This window comes from Triturus cristatus, chromosome 7 (genome assembly GCF_964204655.1).
Source record: "Triturus cristatus chromosome 7, aTriCri1.1, whole genome shotgun sequence".
NCBI lineage: Eukaryota > Metazoa > Chordata > Amphibia > Caudata > Salamandridae > Triturus > Triturus cristatus.
Genome location: NC_140590.1, coordinates 822,419,879 through 822,439,304, shown reverse-complemented (window position 1 = coordinate 822,439,304; position 19,426 = coordinate 822,419,879). Strand labels below are relative to the sequence as shown.

At 50.6% G+C, this 19,426-nt stretch overlaps 1 protein-coding gene across 4 annotated transcripts in view; it reads left to right on the top strand.

The window, feature by feature from the left end:
- HMGXB3 (HMG-box containing 3) overlaps positions 1-19,426 on the top strand; it is a 519,976-nt gene that overhangs the window by 191,746 nt on the left and 308,804 nt on the right. For all 4 annotated transcript variants that reach the window (XM_085617738.1, XM_085617735.1, XM_085617736.1 and 1 more), the window contains exon 7: positions 15,285-15,649. In XM_085617738.1, the coding sequence (XP_085473864.1) occupies positions 15,285-15,649 (365 nt within the window). The remainder of the gene's footprint in view (positions 1-15,284; positions 15,650-19,426) is intronic.

Sequence of the window (19,426 nt, the reverse complement as noted above, 5' to 3'; positions counted from 1 at the left end):
CTTTTATCAATGTTTACAGTTTTTTGGGAAAGTGGGCTGTGCAGTGCAAAGATTGTGTAGATATTTGTCATGCTCAATGTGTTAGAGATTTCGTTTGGGATGCTTCTGTGTTTGAGAATGTTTCCTCAGTGTGTGAGCGGTCAGGAATTTTGGGGAGCTGTGCTAATGCACCGCGACAACCAGACGGGAGGAGGGATCGCCATCATCTACAGGGACACCATCCGCATCAAAACCAACACCGACGACATCCTGACAACCGCCGAACACCTGCACTTCTAGATCCACACGGACCCCAAGACCACCCTCAGAGGCACCCTCATCTACCGACCCCCGGGTCCACGCACACAATTCAGCGAAGACATCGCCGACTTCATCAGCCCGCACGCCCTCCCCTCCGCTGACTACATCCTCCTGGGGGACATCAACTTCCACCTGGAGAACAACAACGACCGCAACACCACCACCCTGCTCGACAACCTCGCCAACCTCGGACTCAAGCAGCTGGTGACCACCCCCACCCACCTCGCCGGACACACACTCGACGCTGTCTTCTCTTCCAGCAAGGACATCGGCTTCAGCCACGCCACCGGACTCCACTGGACGGACCACAGCTGCGTCCACTTCACCTTCAGAAGATCCACGATCCACCACCACCAGCAAACAGGCTGCCCGAAGAAACTGGAACAAGATCACAGCAGACCAGCTCGCCGCTTCCCTGAGCCAGCACCCTCCCGCCAGCTCAGCGAACCCCAGCCAGGCCGCCGACAACCTCACGAAGTGGATCAGCGACTGCGCAGACGACCTCGCCCCATTGAAGACCCCGCCTAGCAGACCCGGCAGCAAGAAGGCCCCATGGTTCACCGACGAACTCAAGAGCTCCAAGAAGAACTGCCGAGCCCTCGAGAAAGCCTGGAGAAGGGAGCCAACACCGGACAACATGACCACCCTCAAGCTCGCCACCCGGAAGCACCATCAACTGATCCACGCCACCAAGAAAACAGCATTCAAGGACCGGCTGGACAACAACGTGCACAACTGCAAGGAACTCTTCAACATCGTGAAAGAGCTCTCCAACCCCAACGCTGGACATCACCCCGTCACAAGACCTCTGCAACTCCCTCGCCTCCTACTTCCACAACGAGATCGCTGACATACACAACAGCTTCAGCCCACAAACAACGCTCCCCACGACCGCACCAACGCCCCCCACCACCACCCTCAGCGCCTGGACCCAGATCAACACAGAAGACACCATCTGCACGATGAACTCTATCCACTCCGGATCTCCGACCGACCCCTGCCCCCACCACGTCTTCAACAAGGCCGACGCTGTCATCGCACCCCACCTGCGGGACATCATCAACACCTCCTTCGACACCGCCACCTTCCCTGAGAGCTGGAAGCACGCCGAACTCAGCGCTCTACTAAAGAAACCAACAGCGGACCCCACCGAACTCAAGATTTACCGCCCCATCTCGCTCCTCCCGTTTCCAGCCAAAGTCATCGAGAAGACCGTCAACAAGCAGCTGGCCGCCTTCCTCGAGACAAATGGATCCCTCGACCCCTCACAGTCCGGCTTCCGAGCCAACCACAGCACCGAGACCGCCCTCATCGCTGCCACCGATGACATCCGAGCCCTGCTGGACAACAGTGAAACAGCGGCCCTCATCCTCCTAGACCTCTCCGCAGCGTTCGACACTGTTTGCCACCGCACCCTAGTGCAGCGCCTCAGCAACATCGGAATCCAGGAGAAGGCACTGGAGTGGATCATCTCCTTCCTCGCTGGAAGGACACAGAGTCCGCCTACCACCGTTCAGATCTGCAGCCACGGAAGTCATCTGCGGCGTCCCCCAGGGCTCCTCGCTCAGCCCCACCCTCTTCAACGTCTACATGAGCCCCCTTGCGGCCATCGCACGCCAACACAACCTCAACATCATCTCCTACGCCGACGACACCCAGCTGATCCTCTCCCTGACCAACTACCCCGCCGCCGCCAGAACCAACCTCCACGAAGGGATGAAAGACATAGCCGAGTGGATGACGACCAGCCGCCTGAAACTGAACTCAGACAAGACGGAAGTCCTCATCCTGGGCTCCTCGCCCTCCGCCTGGGACGACTCCTGGTGGCCCCCCGCCCTGGGCACCGCACCGAAACCTACAGACCACGCACGCAACCTGGGCTTCATCCTGGACTCCTCCCTCTCCATGACCAGACAAGTCAACGCCGTCTCCGCCTCCTGTTTCAACATCCTGCGCATGCTACGGAAGATCTTCCGGTGGATCCCCACCGAGACCAGGAAGACGGTCACCCAGGCACTCGTCACCAGCCGACTGGACTACGGCAACGCCCTCTACGCTGGAACCACCGCCAAGCTCCAGAAGAGACTCCAGCGGATCCAGAACGCCTCAGCCAGACTCATCCTCGACATCCCCCGACGCAGCCACATCTCCGGACATCTGAGAGACCTGCACTGGCTCCCCGTCAACAAGAGAATCACCTTCCGTCTCCTCACCCACGCACACAAAGCCCTACTCGACCAAGGCCCGAGCTACCTCAACAACCGCCTCAACTTCTACGCTCCCAAACGCCACCTCCGATCGACCAACCACGCCGCCATCCCCCGCATCCGAAGAGCAACAACTGGAGGAAGGTCCTTCTCGTACCTGGCCGCCAAGACCTGGAACACCCTCCCGACCGACCTTCGTCTGACCCAAGACCACCTCTCCTTCAAGAAGAAGCTCAAGACCTGGCTGTTCGAGCAGTAGCGGCACCCCACCCCCCCCCCCCAAGCGCCTTGAGACCCTCCGGGTGAGTAGTGCGCTGTATAAATGCCTTGATTGATTGATTGATTGATTGATTGATTGAAGGGGTCGCTTCCATTACCTATAAAAGAAAATTCCTGGTGTTTACTGGGGTTTTCTGTCCCCCCCCCCAGCCCTCATAACTGGGGGCAGTAAGGCCAAAAAAAGGATTGACTGCAACCAGGGGGGGGGGGCGGGCAGAAAAGAAATCCACAAATTATAACCACCTTTGGAAGCGAACCTTGCCCAAGGGGTCGCTTCCACACACTAAAAACACAATCCCTAGGGCCTAGTGGGCCAGAAAGGCCAAAACAACGGGCAGATCTGCACCTGGGGGGTGGAGGGGGGAGGGGGGGGGGGGTTAGGGCAGAAAAAACTGCACACATTTTTAGACCCTTTGGAAGCGGCCCTTGCCCAAGGGGTTGTTCCCATTTAAATTAATAAATCCCTCGTGGCTAGTGGGGCAGAAAAACATCCAGAAAAAAATGCTCCCCTTTGGAAGCGACCCTTGCCCAAGGGGTCGCTTCCATCTAAATTTAATGCCCCCAAAACAAACCCTGGTGGCTAGTGGTGTTTTCTGCCCCCCGTGGGCAAAACTGCTTAAAAACGGGCCGATTTGCCCCCAGATGGGGGCAGAAAAACATCAACAAAAAATGCTCCCCTTTGGAAGAGACCCGTGCCCAAGGGGTCGCTTCCATCTACACTCTTTGGTGAGGCAGGCTTGCTAGTCGGCGGACTTGGCTTGCTGCCTCACGGGCGGGAAGTATAAAGTAAGCTTCCTCGCTGGGCTCAGATCAGACCTTCGCCATTGAGACTCCCGGGGCGGCTGCCTATCGGAGTGAGCTTCTCTTTGGTAGCTCGTAGCTAATTGCTTTTTTGCACATTTAGCGCGCTGTTTTAAATATCTATTTTAACCTATTTTGTACTGTGTATTGTTTACTGTGTCACTGCTGGTACTTCACACTGCCTTTCTCTCCTGAGGCGAAGAGCCGGGAGATCTCTTGCTGCATTCTCTCTTTCTCTGTTGTGGGGGACTCGCTTCTTACCTTTGGGGCAGTGGAGTCGTCTGCTGCTGCTCTTGGGGTCACGCCGCTCTTCCCCTGCCCTCCTCCTGCTGTGCTCTCTGGGCGACCCTCTCGCTGCCAATTCGAGCAGCGGGACAGACGCACTGGTACGGCGGCCATCTTTGGTGAGGCAGGCTTGCTAGTCGGCGGACTAGGCTTGCTGCCTCACGGGCGGGAAGTATAAAGTTAGACGGGGATGGCTCCGCACAGCGGACGCGTACAGCGGATGCGCCTTTCCCGCGCCAAAGGAGCGCCTAAGGAAAGCCCGTCTGCTCCCGTCAGCGTCCCGGATGCGGACGGATGCGGACGGGTTGGGGACCCAGAGAGACTTTGCCACGGGGGAATCAAAGAGTACACCGCCCTACAGCTACTAGCTTTAAGACCGCGTTGTAATAGTGGCTGCAGTGTCCATGACCTCTCCGTTCGGGGTAAATATCCTTGCACTGGTTGTGGGTGGTCATTGAAGGGTGAGTGGACGGAGACAGACTTCGCAAAGCCTAACCAACATGTAATCGCAACAACGGTGCGGAGCTCAGCTGAACGTTTTTTCAGCTGCGCCCTTCTGAACACTCTGCGAGCAAACATGCTCAGGATCTGTTTAACTTTCTCTCTGATTTTAAGCCCGCCTGCCTTTTCCTCACGGAAACGTGGCTTGGCGAAGCATCAGGCCCAGATGTAGTAAACGCCCTGCCCTCTAATTACTTTATACTAAGGAAAGATCGGAGCAAAGGCAAAGGAGGGTGAGTGGCACTGGTGATTGACAGACGCTTTGAGTGTTCCATCATACCCACTGATGACATTCGTGGGGTTGAAGCATTGGGTTTTTGTCTAACACTTTCACCCGCTCAATCTTGCGCGGGTTTGTTGGTTTACAGACCCACAGGCCCTGTTGGATCATTTAACGAGGAGTTCGACGCAGTGATCTCGGCTGTGAGTGTTCAATTTAAGCATTTCGTTCTTCTGGGCGATTTTAACGTTCACTTCGATAATGCGGATGCTGCAGATACTTTAGATATTACCACTCCTCTGGGCCTATCACCCTACGTAGTGTCGCCCACTCACAACAAAGGGCATGCATTGGATCAGATTTTCTCCACCTCCTCTGTTACAGTTGCACCCCCCCCTTCCTGTGTTATGGTCCGACCACCTTCTGGTGACTTTTAATATCCAGTCTAAAATTACTGTGACTAGTAGAGATGACGGGTGTCAGCCCCGGATGTCGCGTCCTTTCCATCGAGTAACACCGGAAATGATTGATCAGTATCGGCTAACCCGCCCCTGCTCTCTTACAGGTGATTTAGAATTGGACCTAGCCCGTTTTCAAGCATGGCTTGTGCAGTGTTTGGAGGATTTGGCCCCGCCTAGGCGGTCTTATAAGAAATCCTCGCGAGCGTCTGCCCCATGGTTTACGCATGTGCTTAATTCCAGCAGAAGGCTTTGTAAGAAAGCCGAAAGAGCATGGCGAGCAAACTACCTGGATCCTTTGAGGGAGGCCTATAGGTGTTGCACCAAGGCCTATCATAAGGAAATTTATCTGGCCAAAAAAGCCTACTTCGCTCAAAGGATTGAGGAGGCCGCCAACACCAGCAAAGAAATCTTCGCGATTGTGAAAGAATTCACATCACCAGCTGCCATCACTCCTAAGTGCTCTTTTTCGGAACTTTGGGTTCTGCAATTAGCCAGTTTTTTTGCCAATAAAATCAAGAGCATTCAGGCAACTTTTCCATCTTTTGCGCTGGGGGGAGTGCCCTCTCCTGAAACCCAGTCCGATGCGTCTGACCCGGGAATGCCCAGTTTGATGAGTTTTCCACCTATTGAACCTCAAGTCTCTCTGGAATTTCTCTCTAAAATGAGATCCGGCTCTCCACTGGACCCCTGTCCCGCGAAGTTTCTAGCTAAAGTGGCTCATGCTATTAACCCTATGGTTAACCCAATTTTAAACTGCTCATTGGAAACAGGGATAGTGCCGCCTGCCTGGAAACAGGCGATGGTCATTCCTCTTCTGAAGAAGCCTTCCCTGGACCATGCCATTCATGCAAATTACCGACCTATCTCTTTGCTCCCTGCCCTGGCTAAAGTGGCAGAAAAGCACGTTCAGTCCGTCCTCTCACATTTTGTTGAGTCCCATGGTGTTTTGCACTATACCCAATCCGGCTTCCGTGCGAATATGAGCACGGAGACGGCTCTGCTGGAGGTGGTTGAGGCCACTAAGGAAGTTCAGGACTCCGGGTGGAAGGCACTGCTGGTGCTGCTTGATCTCTCGGCGGCGTTTGACACCGTTCCTCACGATCGCCTATTGGCGCGTCTTGCGGCGATTGGTGTTGGAGGAACGGTGTTCAAATGGTTCAAGTCCTTTCTGACCAACCGCCAACAGACCCACTGGGCCCCTCCGTACTCTGTGGCAGTGCCGCCTCTGGAAGTGGGAGTTCCTCAAGGGTCAATATTAAGCCCGACTCTTTTTAATATCTATATGTCCCCTTTGGCGGCGCTGGTTGAGCCTTTTGGTGCCCAGATTGTCTCATATGCTGATGACACCCAGCTTCTTTTCACATGTGGGAAAGATATGGACTTCAACGGAGATCGCATTAAAAGCTGTCTGGGTGCGGTTTTTACCTGGTTCCAATGCAATCAGCTTAAATGCAACTCTGATAAATCCGATGTTCTTTTCTTCGGTTGTCCTCCGGATCCCTGTTGGATGTCCTGGTGGCTGGCGGATATGTTTCCCCCTTCTGACGTGGCCTCGGTGGCTAAAAATCTCGGTGTTAAGATGAACAACTGTCTTACTTTTAAACCTCAGATTATGAGCCTGGTTGGTCAATGCTTTGGGATTCTAAAAATGCTAAGAAAATTTCTTCCTTTTCTTTCCATCGCCCATAGGAAAATTACAGTGCAGGCCCTGATAGGATCTAGGCTGGACTATGCCAATGTCCTTTATCTGGGTCTTCCGAAGCTCCTTCTTTCACGCCTGCAGGTTGTGCAGAATTCGGCCGCTCGGGCAATCTTTGGCCTCGGCCACCGCTCTCACGCTACGGGACTGCTGCAGTCTCTTCACTGGCTGCCTATTCAGAGGCGCATTGAATTCAAGGCGCTCACTATGGCATTTAGGACCCTTTATGGCACTGGCCCCCTCTATTTGAGGAAGAGGATCGGTTTTCATCTGCCAGCCAGAGCCTTGCATTCGGCGTCACTGTCTCTCACCACGGTCCCGGCAATTAGGCGCGCCCGGATCGGAGGGCGGTCTTTTAAATATCTTGCACCCCGGGCCTGGAATGCCCTACCACTGTCCTTAAGAAAGAGTGAGAGCTTGATGGCCTTCAGAAAGAAGCTCAAAACATGGCTGTTTGGCCAATAAGTTTTCTCTCCCCTGCTGGAGCTCTACGGTTATGGGTCTGACCGCGCCGGGACACTCTGCTTGAGTAGCTGAGCGCTTAACAAAACCCCTGATAACATAACATAACATTTAAATGCCCCCAAAGGAAACCCTGGTGGCTAGTGGGATTTTCTGCTTGCATTTCGCTTCCATTGAAATAAAATAAATCCCTGTGCGCGATCGTGAAGCAGGAATGCCCTGCAAAGAGACATCAAGGCAGAGGAAAATCTCTTTCCTCTCCCCCGATGCCTCGGTGCATTGCGCAACTCAAGCCCCCCCCCCCCCCACCCACCCCTCCCCAGGAACAAGGAAACCTACCTGTTCTCTCAGACGCCTGGAAGCAACTGGCTTCCATAGCGTCTGGGACTTCCTGATGACGTCAGCGCATGCTGTGTGCGCTGACGTCATGGGATTCCCATGGGGGGGTCGGGGGTGGCTGCCATCCCCCATTGTGGGGGCAAAATCGGACACCCGTGGGGGGAGTACCAGCGCTTCCCCCGTGGGTGGGTGCCATGACGGCCTGGAGCCGTCATGAGCACACGCCCACTGTGCATCATGACGGCTCCAGACCATCATTAGCACCGAAAGGGTTAAGCAAAAAGTAAACGTTCTTGGAAAGTGAGCAGTGGAAGAACAGAAGTAATACATGCATTCGTTCTCTAAGGACGGGACTAATTGTAGAAGAGGAAGGAAATCCTACAGGATCTAGCAAATAAGCAAATGAATAAGAATGACAAAGCCAACCAATGATCAGCAATGGGCTGGCTTTGAGCTCACTGTAAGATATGTCTTGCAACAGACAGCATCTGCACTGTCTTAGGTGAGACCTAAATAAAACAGTGAATCTCCTATCCTAACTTTGCTGTTCCTCCAGAAGGGTACCTTAGTAGGTAATTATGGGTGAGCTTTGAACAGTTTGTGTAAAGCTGATTCACTCTGTCTAGCCGAGTGTAGTTCATGGTTGTAAGCCCCTTCCGAGCATTCTGTATCCCCAAACAGAACTTCCATCTCATCCAGTGCAGACATGAAATGTTGTTTCTATTTTTTAGCTAATTAAGGGTTAAACCCTGCTTGTGGAACACTGGATAGATGTGCACTTCTGTGGGATGAGTAGTAGGAGATCATATGCGTCAACCTCAATCAAATTAATAAATCGCTCTTCCCCTTAATAAAACAGAAGAATCCTTTTCAAACGTCAGACAAGAAGTATTTTCTGTATAAGGTCCACTAGGGCTGAGGGATGATCTCTGTGTTATGTTATGTTATCCGATTTGTAAAGCACATGGCTGCCCCAGCGACGGGGCGTCCCAGCGCTAAATCCACAGCGAAAGACAAAGGAGGGGGAGACTGAGATTGGGGGGAAATCAGGCGACAAGCCAGTTCTTGACGGCCTTCCTAAACACCCTTAGATCCTGAAGGTTCCTGATGGTGCTAGGGAGAGTGTTCCAGAGGGACGCAGCTAGAACACGGAAGCAACGTCCTCCTGCCCGTGCTCTTTTAACACAGGGGGTGCACACCAAAGGTTGGTGTGATGAGCGAAGGTCACGTTCAGGTTTATAGGGAGTAAGAAGGTTGGTTAGAATAGGGGGTGCCTGGGCATGAAAGATTCTGTGAGCAATGCACAGGGATTTGAACTTGACTCTCTTTTCCACTGGGAGCCAAAGCAATATCCGCAGGTACTTAGATGTAGAGCAGGACCGCGTGAGGGCACAGATGGAGCGAGCTGCAGCATTTTGCACTCTCTGTAATCTGGAAATGCTGGCCTTGTTGGCACCCAGATATAAAGAGTTACAGCAGTCCAGTCTAGAGAGGATGGTGGACTGGACGATAACTTGACGAGTGTGAAGGTCAAAGAACCCGAGCAGTGGCCTCAGGCTGCGTAAGAGACCAAAGCAACTGCCTGCCACTAGTTTTGTCTGGGCTTGAAAGGTGAAAGTGCTATCTAGTCACAAACCCAGATTTTTTACAGTGTCTTTAGGAGTGGGAGAAATTCCCAGGGGCAACCATTGATTGTTCCAGAGGTGGGTGTCCTTGCCCACCAGTAGGATCTCGGATTTACTAGCATTAAGCTGCAAGCAGTTGGCCGTCATCCATTCAGAGATGGCCATAATGTCCTCCCGAAACCTGGTGACGTGCTGATAAGAGGTGTTGGATAGCGAGATGACCAGCTGAGTGTCATCAGCATAAGAGATCATGGAGAGGCCTCTGCTTTTAGCCACTTCCACCAGGGGCTGGAAATAGATATTAAAAAGTGTCAGACTCTGGGCAGAGCCCTGAGGGACCCCATGGTTGACAAGTTGCCTCTGGGAGCCCTAGGGAGGGGAGATGAATTGAAAGGATCTGTCAGCTAGAAAAGACACAAACCAGTCAAAAGCCAAATTCAGCATTCTGTGCGATACTAAGATCGTGGAGGATCAGAGCAGAGGTCCGCCCTCATCCAAAGTGCACCGCAGTTGTTCAGTCACAGCCAATAGAGCGGATTCAGTGCTGTGACCATGCCTGAAATCGTTCTGTGTCTGATTTAGAATGTTATTAGCCTCTATGAATTTGGTGAGGATAGAATTGATGTGGGATTCTGTAATATTGGCAGCAGAAGGAAGAAGAGAGATCGGGCGAAAACTCTCAGGTTTGGTGGCATTTAGTGTCTGCTTTTTTAACAGGGGAATGACCTTCGCATGTTTCCATGACATGGGCACGGTGCCAGAGGTGAGGGAGAGATTTATTAGTTCACACACTGTGGGTAGAAGTAGTGGTAGAAATTGTAGGAACTGATCAGGCTGAAGAGGGTCTGATGGGGATCCAGATTTGATTTTATGGCACAAGGTATCTAGTGTCTCACAGGATAAGACAGGAAAAGAAGATAGAGTGCCTGGACCTCTTGCGAAATCAGTGCACCTTTTGTTGTTGATGCTTGGTGGGAAGGATTTGTAGATCTCCTCAACCTTATTCACACAAAAAAGTAACAAGGGCTTCACATTGTGAGTTAGAAAGAGTAGTCGAAGCCCTAGCTGAGGGTGGAATTTTAATGTCATTAAGCAGGGTGAAAATGCTTTTGGCAGGATTGTTGCTGCTCTTTATTGTTTCTGCAATATAGTCGGCGCGTTTTTTCCGGATCAGTTTGTGATAGGTTTTGATGGCGGAATGATATTGAGCTTTAGGAGCAGGCTCATAATTACATCTCCAGGCCCTTTCAAGAGTTTTACAGTCTTTCTTCGTCTGGGACAATTTTTTATTGAAATAGGGATTGGTATAAGTTCTGCGACGTGTAGTAAGTTTGGCAGGAATGTGTTCGTCAAGAGCCTGCAGGAGGGAGCCACTCGTTGACCCATCTATCAGCTGCCTCAACGTCATCAGGCAGTTGGGGTGTTTGGGAACTTAAGGTGTCCATGAGGAGATTGATATTGAGCTTGTGCCAAGGACGTTTTAGCAGAGGCTCAGGGTCAGTGCGTAGTGGCTAATTCTCGTAAGGAAGAGCAATAGAGATGAGAAAGTGATCAGTCCACACTATGGGGAGAGTGGGGTAGGACTCTAAGGATGGATATGTTAGACAATAGTGGATCAAGAAATGGCCAGCCAGGTGAGTAAAACCGACCACAAATTGCAGTAATTGACAGGCAGCGAAATCTGCCAGAAAATCTGCAGTTTCATAGTTATGCTGGTCTTCAAGAAAGATAAAGATTGAGGTCTCCTAAAATAGTGAAGTTGGCAGATTTAGTAGCCAAGATGGGGACCAAATTGATAAGAGAGTCCTTAAACATTCTAGATTGTCCAGGAGGACGATAGATCTGTAGTCCCGTTAGGGTAAAATTATGGTTAACAAAGATTTTAAAAAGGCCCCTTTCACTGTGAGTGATTGGTTCTTTCGTCAGACTGCAGGTGTAAATACTTATGTATATTATTGCTATCCCTCCTCCCCTGCCGTCTTCTCTATTCAGTGTCTTTATTAAATAACCCTGAGGAAGTGCTAACTGGGGTTCAGACACACTGGTGGGGGTCAGCAGGTTTCTGTGAGAAATAGGTCTGGTTCTTCCGATTGGATCAAGTCCAATGCATCAGCATTGTGTTTAACTAACGAGCGACAGTTAAGGTTCAGAATTTTAAGAGTCGGGGGGGGCAGCAACGAGGACTTCACCTCTTACAGTATTCCCGCATTGGTTGCAGTGGGGTGGCCCATCAACAAGGCACCCGGCATGGTCAGTACAAGGGTTGCAGCTTGTTCTAATTTGGAGCGGTTCTTTAGCAGAATATGCTAGTCTATTTGTCATCAAATGGGCAGAGTGCTGGGGCCTGACGACGTCCAGGCGCAGACGGGATTGCATTATGTGCGCCATTGGCTCGCCCGCTGCGCGTCCACGCAGCGACCGTTCTGATTGGGCAAGGCCACCCAATCAGTGCGGATCGTGTCACTGGCGGCTAAAGGCCGAGAAAAAAGGAGGTTGATAGCGCTGCATGTAAGTAGCGAGTGTGCTGTGAAAATAAATAAAACCGCAGTGACTCAGAACAACTAAAAAGGACCGTAGTCCCGCACCACAGATACATTCACTCACAATTCGCCAGTTTTGGCGGATTTGCGCGTCCGCGCAGCAACCGTCCTGATAAGGCCGGGGGGCACAACTGGCTCCTCCCCACCTCTCATCTGATTGGGCAAGGCCACCCAATCAGTGCGGATCGTGTCACTGGCGGCAAAGGCCTGTACCTGTGGTACTCCGCATATCAATTTCTTGGTCGCTAATGTGAAGGGTGGCAGCCTGACCCTTTGGGTTCTTCCCATGAGGAAGGAACAGATCCATTTGAGAACATTAAATAACATTATCACTAGATATTTAGGGCTAATATTAGAGGTTTTTTCCTATCAGATCTTTTGCACTGGTGGATGGGTTAAAAAATTGGGGCTGTATATTTGTGCATGAAAAGTGTGGCCTGTATTATATATCTGAATAGCGGTTGGTGTGCCACATCTGAACTTTAATTGTCTAGACTGCACTGCCTTCCAAAACCAAAAAAGTTATCAAAGTTTGAGGGTATGTGTATGTCAGTACCTCAGCAAAGTCAAATTAGTAGGTGATTGGTGACATACCTCACAGAAAGCTACCGCGAGGCTCAGGAAATAGAATGACATTTGAGGGAAGGAAGGACCCCTGGTGGGTATGAGTAAATAGGTGTTTTTTTTGATTGATGGTAAAGTAGTCACACAGCTGAGTCTCTAAATTGTTGCCCATTGAACCAGAAGGGCTATGTACGCCACTCGTTCCCAAGTAATCTAGTGCAAATGTCTCTGCCACAGTGGATGCAGTACTAATTTCCCAACTTAACTGCTGCTGTCTATACTTCTGATGTTCTGGCTCCTCATAGGCTCAAGTCTATCCTTGTGGTGAATTTAGGTTAATTTGCTATCCATATCTAGAACATTGTTCTCCAGAGCCATCATGATTGAAAGCCTGTGCCTTTTAAAACAACTGTAGAAGCAAATTCACATTATTTCATTCATGCGTTCATTCAAGTACAGTAATACAGTCCTGATAGAGTGGAATTGATAATATTCCCTTGAATGTTCTCCACTGTGGGTGCTTGTAATAAATTAAGAGTACATTATTCTCGTGTTCCATATGTTACTCAGTGTGTCACCCTTAGATGTCTGAACATTTTGGTTTCACGCACAGTCTGCTTACTCGTGTTTGTGTTAGGCTAGATCTCTTGTAGTTCTGTTGAGAGTGAAACACAAACTAGAATGTTTTTACATAACGCAGGTTGGCTTGCAAACCTCTTCTTGCTCGTAGAGTGACTTTATCTTCAACATAACATTTCAGCCATTATCGGCTCCCCGGCCTGGTTCTAGAGGGTGAGCCAGGCCCACCCACACATGAGCCTTGGCCCTCACAGTGAATCTGCCACTGATGTACAACAATTCAAAATGTTCAGATAAATGGTGATTTATGATCCTTCTGGAGAGCAGTCATTCGTCTGTTGGTAGTTTTTAAATGCAGATAAACTGTATTTTATATGGATAGCTCAGTGGGTTATTGCCTTTGTCACAGAGATCCTTGTGTTACTTTCAGTTCAGAAGTTACAATCTTAAAATAGGACAGTGATCTCTGAACTGTCATCAAAGAGCTGCATACAAACTTCACTTTTTTTGTGTTGTGATGTAGTTAGAACTTCCCCAGTTGCTAAAAGGAGTTTGTGCGGGAAGATATACATTTTTATCAGTAACCCACAACCACTGGAGTACTCTTTAAATCCTGTGTTTGTGCTTCTCCAGACCAAAGCCTCTTAAAATATATTGCCCACCAGTACAGATGACGTGATTTCTACACCTTGTAATCCTGACTAATTTGTGACATTCCCTGTAGACTGATTTATTGTCTCAGTATAATGTGTGCATGATGTTAAGTACTGTGACACCCTACACTGATATGAGTAGCGCTTTACAACAAATGAAATGCATATGAGAAAGGGGCTACGGAGAGATGAGGAGCACTGGTGAAGGGTGGCAATGAGGGAATCCGAGGAGGAGCTCATTGGGGGAGGGGCTATGGAGGGATGAGGAGCACTGTTGGACGGTGGCAGTGAGGGAATCCGAGGAGGAGTTCATGAGCGGGAGCTACGGAGGGATGAGGGTGGTAGTGAGGTAATCTGAGGAGGAGGTCATTGGGGAGGGGCTATGGAGCGATGAGGGGCACAGGTGGATGGTGGCAATGAGGAAGTCCCCAGGAGGAGATCATGGGGTGGAGGGGGGAGCTACAGAGAGATGAGGGGCACTGGTGGAGGATAGTATTGAGGGAATCCGAGGAGGAGGACAATAGGGGGAGGGACTATAGAGCGAGGAGGGGACCTGGTGGAGGGTGGCAGTGAGGGAATCCGAGGAGGTCAGTAGGGGAGGGGCTACGGAGAGATGAGGGGCATTGTTGGAGGGTGGTAAAGAGAGAATCCGAGGAGGAGATGATAGGGTGGGGGGAGCTACAGAGAGATTAGGGGCTCTAGTGGAGGGTGGCAGTGAGGGAATCCGAGGAGGTGGTCATGGGGTGGACGGGAGCTACGGAGAAATCAGGGGCACTAGTGGAGGGTGTCAGTGAGGGAATCTGAGGAGGAGGTCATGGGGTAGGGGGGCTATGGAGAGATGAGGGACACTGGTGGAGGGTGGTAGTAAGGGAGTCTGAGGAGGAGGTCATGAGGGGGAGAGGCTACGGAGAGAGGAAGGGCACTGTTGGAGGGTGGTAGTAAAGCTATCTACGGAGAAAGAGGTCATTGGTGGGGTGCCAAAAAAGACTTTCGCACCAGCGCTAAAGCCGGCCCTGTCATGGCCTTTCAGTTTTTGGTTATTTAATTAACAGGCGGGTCATTAGGGCAACTGTGGAACATACTTTAAAGTACATGCTAATTACATTTACTGCTATATTCAATGTTTCAAGTTTGAAGGTGATTTTACTAATGTTTTTTCCGGAAACAATGAAAGTGGAACTGGATGGTGGCTGATATAGGGCTGGGGCCCAAGGTCAGCTATGAGATAAGGTGCACTGGAGAGGGGTGGTAGAAAAGTGGATAATCAAGTCTGTAAGGGAGTGCGCTGCAGAGTCAGGGGCCCCAGGTGAAGGTAGTAATGGAGAGGTTCTCCCTGAAGGCTCGCACAGGGGGAGCCTGAGTAGTGTCACTTGCCTGATACTCCCACCTCAGAAACCTCCTTTCCCATCAAAGGGACATTACATGGAAAAAAACACTTTTTGAGAGTGATAACATTTAGACAGAGATTTGGAAAAGAGTGCATTTTACTGGGCCTTGTAGGACTAGACTAAGAAGAGATAAAAGAGGGCCCGGAAGCAGGCCTGGCTAGACATATAAGAGACCAATTGGGCCCGCAGGGGCCCACCCAAATAAAAATTCCTGGAGCCGGGCCTGTCTAAGGCTCCCATCATTGGGGACTTTGCGATTGAAACGTTTATCTAGTCCTAAACAAATGTTCATTTGCATTTATTGCACATTACCAAATGCCTTTATTTATTTAACCTATTTTCTGCATTTTCACATTTTGGTGGTGGGTCTTTTCATTCTAGGAGAAATTAAAAGGAACTCACGCTGGTCTTAATGACAAACCAGCAGTCCAAAGAGGTTCTATTGTGCCCCCACAACCCATGACAGAAGATAGAAGCACCCCGGGGTCTGCGGAGGAGAGTTTGTCAGCTGTCAGCCAGCTTCTGAGAGTGGTTCCTAGTGGAGAAAAACCTCAGGAGACTGAGTGGGAGGAGGTGATTATCTCTGAAGCACAAATCCTGCAGAACGACGCTGCAAAGATGGTCCTTACGACTGGATGTCTTGTCACACATACAGAGAACAGCAGCCCTGAGGTATGCCCGCAGCCATCTGTAGATGGCACTGGCAGTCTGAACGCAGATGTGGACAGTGTTGGAAAAGCCGTGGAGTGAGTATGAATTGGTCTGTCACGTCAACCTCTGAATATACGTTTTATTCCATACAACCAATCTAGGTGGACATAATCAGCATTTAAAATGTGTTAGTTTTACTTTTGTTTAATTTTGGCACTCTACTGCAATTTTCCCTAGCTTCCTTACATCTACAAAGAGCAGTCATTCATACCCACATGCAGGAAGTGGTTCAGATCTCTAGGCCCAGGGTATGCAAATTAAGCATGAAATTTGATTTGTTTATTACCATATTATTACACATCCCTACTCTTTGAGTGCCACCTCTGAATGATGTGGATCTAGATCTACGGAACTGTGGGTTTGTAGCATGTGTTGTAGATATGCATGCTCTGCATAATGCTGCCATCTAGTATACAGATGTTTCCAAATTGTTTTTCATTGAAGGATTTTTTTTTTCTAGTCTATACCCTGTGACTCCTCTTTTAGTAGACAGTGGGCACTGGCTCCAGGTTAGGGTGTTTTGTTCCGTCATTTGATTTGTGCGTGTACTACCGGAGCTCTGAGGTTCGACGCTTTGCTGACGCTTCGGCATGGGCGAACATGGTGCAATTTGATGCCGTTCATCAGAAGCTGATTTTTTTTTTCTCCGTGCTAATCTCAAAGACAGCTTTCGGAGACAGAATCATCCTTGACTCTTAACTGCAGGGCATTGAGCCTTGTATCGGCCTCGCGCCCCTCGTCAGCGACTTCTCCTCAGAGAATGCACTCGCAGAAATGCAACTGACGCCATTCCGATACTGTGCTCAATACCACACCAAATATTCTTGGTCCAATCATCACGGGGTGTGCAACCTCTGCCCGATGTTGATGATGCCACGTGCCGGGCCCGCCTCACCTTCTGCTTCAAGGAAACCCTCTGGTATCAATGCGAAAGGAGGGAGGCTCACCAGAAGATACAGTGGCAGCCTTCTGCCTCCTTTGGTGAAGAGACCTGGCTTGACAACCAAGAAGGTGAAGACGGAAGGTGGTGCTCTCCAACTCCTACCTGGAGGAAGAGGTACTAGACTCTCCCGCTGTCTCTACATGCTAAAGCCCATGAACGACCTCTGCAAGGGACGCTAGTACAGCTCCTTGCACCAACCCTGCTCGGTCGTTGAGCCACACGATCCTCCACAAGCTTTGTGAACTTCGAAGACACCCTCGGCAGCCACACCAAGACCAGCCTTGATCGCCAGGCCACAGTCTACTTCAGAGCGGACATCACTGTCCGCACCAAGGATTCTACCGGGCTCCGATAACTCACAGCAGCCAATCCTATAGAGATTCAAGGAGGAGCTGTATACACAATAGAAGTAACTGTTTATCCACCCCCATACAGGGAAAATCTCAACCAAGCTCCCTCTCACAACACCATAGGCCGTTTTTCGGAAGAGAAAATTGACTTTTGAGGAGCATCTCACTTGAAAGCCCACTCCAGCCTCCAAGCCTAAGAGACACTGGAACTAGGCTTCTACCACATGTTCCACCTTCTCTTCCACCACTACAACCTTCACCAACATTGCCACTATCTCCCAGGTCACCACTTCCATTGCCTCGGCAGTCACTAAACAAATGCTCTCTTCTCCTATAGGGGTGGCAGACGCTTCAACCCTGCCAACCCTTCTGATGCACCATTTAAACTGGTGCCCCCAGATGATCATCGGCACTCTGGGATGACTACAGTGTTGATCCCCTATTAGGTCATCTCCCTTGGTCAGTACCCCATGGCTGACCACGAGGTGGCCACTCTTCACAATGAATGTCTTCCTTTAGGAGGACTTCGTTTTGGTGGAGACACTTTAACCAGAGACTACCCCCTCATTCTAAAAGCAGCAGAAGCCATACCACCAGCAAGGGGGCACGAGAGTACAGCTGGAAACAACAAAAAGGGCAGGGACATAGGAGGTTCTGGAAAAGGGGCCACCTCCAAATATTGACTAGAAATTCTCCCCACCCCGACCACACATCACCTGTTGGGGGGTGGCTGTAGGAAAGAGCCCCTTTTTTGCCATGGTCACCCCCACTTTTCACCACTGGTACTGATGTTTGTCAACTGATGTGCACTGGGTCCCTGCTAACCAGGCCCGTGTCAGTGCTCTTTCCCTAAAACAAGGTAAAATGGTCTAATTGTAACACAATTGACACACACTTTAGCACCCCTGTAAGTCCCTAGTAAGTGGTCCCTAGGGCATGGGCACCAAAGCAGGGTTCCTAAGGGCTGTTGCATTTATTATGCCACCCAAGGAACCCCCATACAAATTGCATGCATCCTGCCATTGTAGTCTGTGTGTCCTGGTGCAAACCATGAGTGAAAATACGACCTGGTACCCACATGTTTGTCATGCTAAAGTCACTACATATATGTATGTTCGAGGCATGTGGGCTGCTGAATTCATATCTGTGCATAGATCGCCGCCTAGTGTTGGGTCCGGATGATTGCACATTGTTGTCCTGGAAGAGTCTTCGAAGTATCACGAGATAGGTGGCTCCTCCCCTGGACTACAGTGCGCATGGGCATCCTCTCCATCCTTAGATTGTTTTTTTCCGCCATTGGGTTCGGATGTGCTTATCTTAGCTCAAGTTCGGAAACTTTAGTTTAAGGCCAAAAGGCCTTTAGTTTCGTCGGTATTGTTCGCGTTCGGTATCGACCAGTTTATTTTGTGTTTTAGTAACTTCTTCACGCTTTTCGGATCCGCTTCGGTCCGAACATCGATCAACGCTCGACGATGGAATCGAGGACTCCTTTCAAGAGATGTCCTTTATGCCATGCGAAATACCCACACGTCGATGTCCATCCGGTGTGCAACAATTGTCTCTCACCGGATCATGATGAGTCGAAATGCATGGCCTGCGCCCGGTTCCGCTCGAAGAAGACTCTGCGGAATCGACGGGCAGCGAGATTGAAGGCACAGCAATCGGCGCCTGCCCCGGCCAACATCTTCAGCACCGAGGATGAGGAAGCCGAGAGCGTAGAAGACATAGACTCCAGCCATGCTTCCGAACGTGAATCCCGATCGGAAGACGATGATGAGGTGATCTTCGAGGACGAAGACGTCGTCGGCGAGGTAGGAGACTACGATGAGGCCCTTGGGGCCGAGGAAGATAGCTCCAGCGAAGAGCTAGGCCAACCCGTCGTTACGGAGGCCGAGAGACAAAGTCGTCATAAGGCTCAGGTCGAGGGATCGCCTGCGGGCCTTACCCAAGATCAGTCACACAGTTCTTCGGCCCTGCCTCAAGGCCCGGCCTCGAACATTTCACAGGAGCCATTATTATCGAAGACGACCGGATTTCATTCAGTGAAACCAAAACCATCTATCGCACCATTTACATCAAAACCGAAAGTGAAAGCGGTTGCGATCGGATCAAAGGCCTCGAAGCCCTCCACTCCTTCAGCGCCGGCACAGGTCACCGAACACACCAAAAGAGATTTCGGTGCCGAGCTCACCAAGACGGGTTCCGGCACCGTGCCAAAGAAGAAGGCCCTCGGTCCCCACAAGGCGCCTCAGCCTATGGCACCGAAGATTACGGCCCCACCCACCAAGGTCAAGGTGGTCGATCCGTCAGCGTCGACATCAAAGGGTGCGGCGCCTAGCAAATCACCGGCCCCAAAAAGCGTCAATACCCACCTTCGGATCGACGACCCAAAGACTGGGAAAAAATTGGATACCGCTTCGACACCTGCCTCCAAGGTGCCTATTGGTTCCAAAGCGCCATCTGCGTTCACCTTGCAACAGGTCTCAGCGTCGTTGCAACGCATATGGGACCGGGCAACC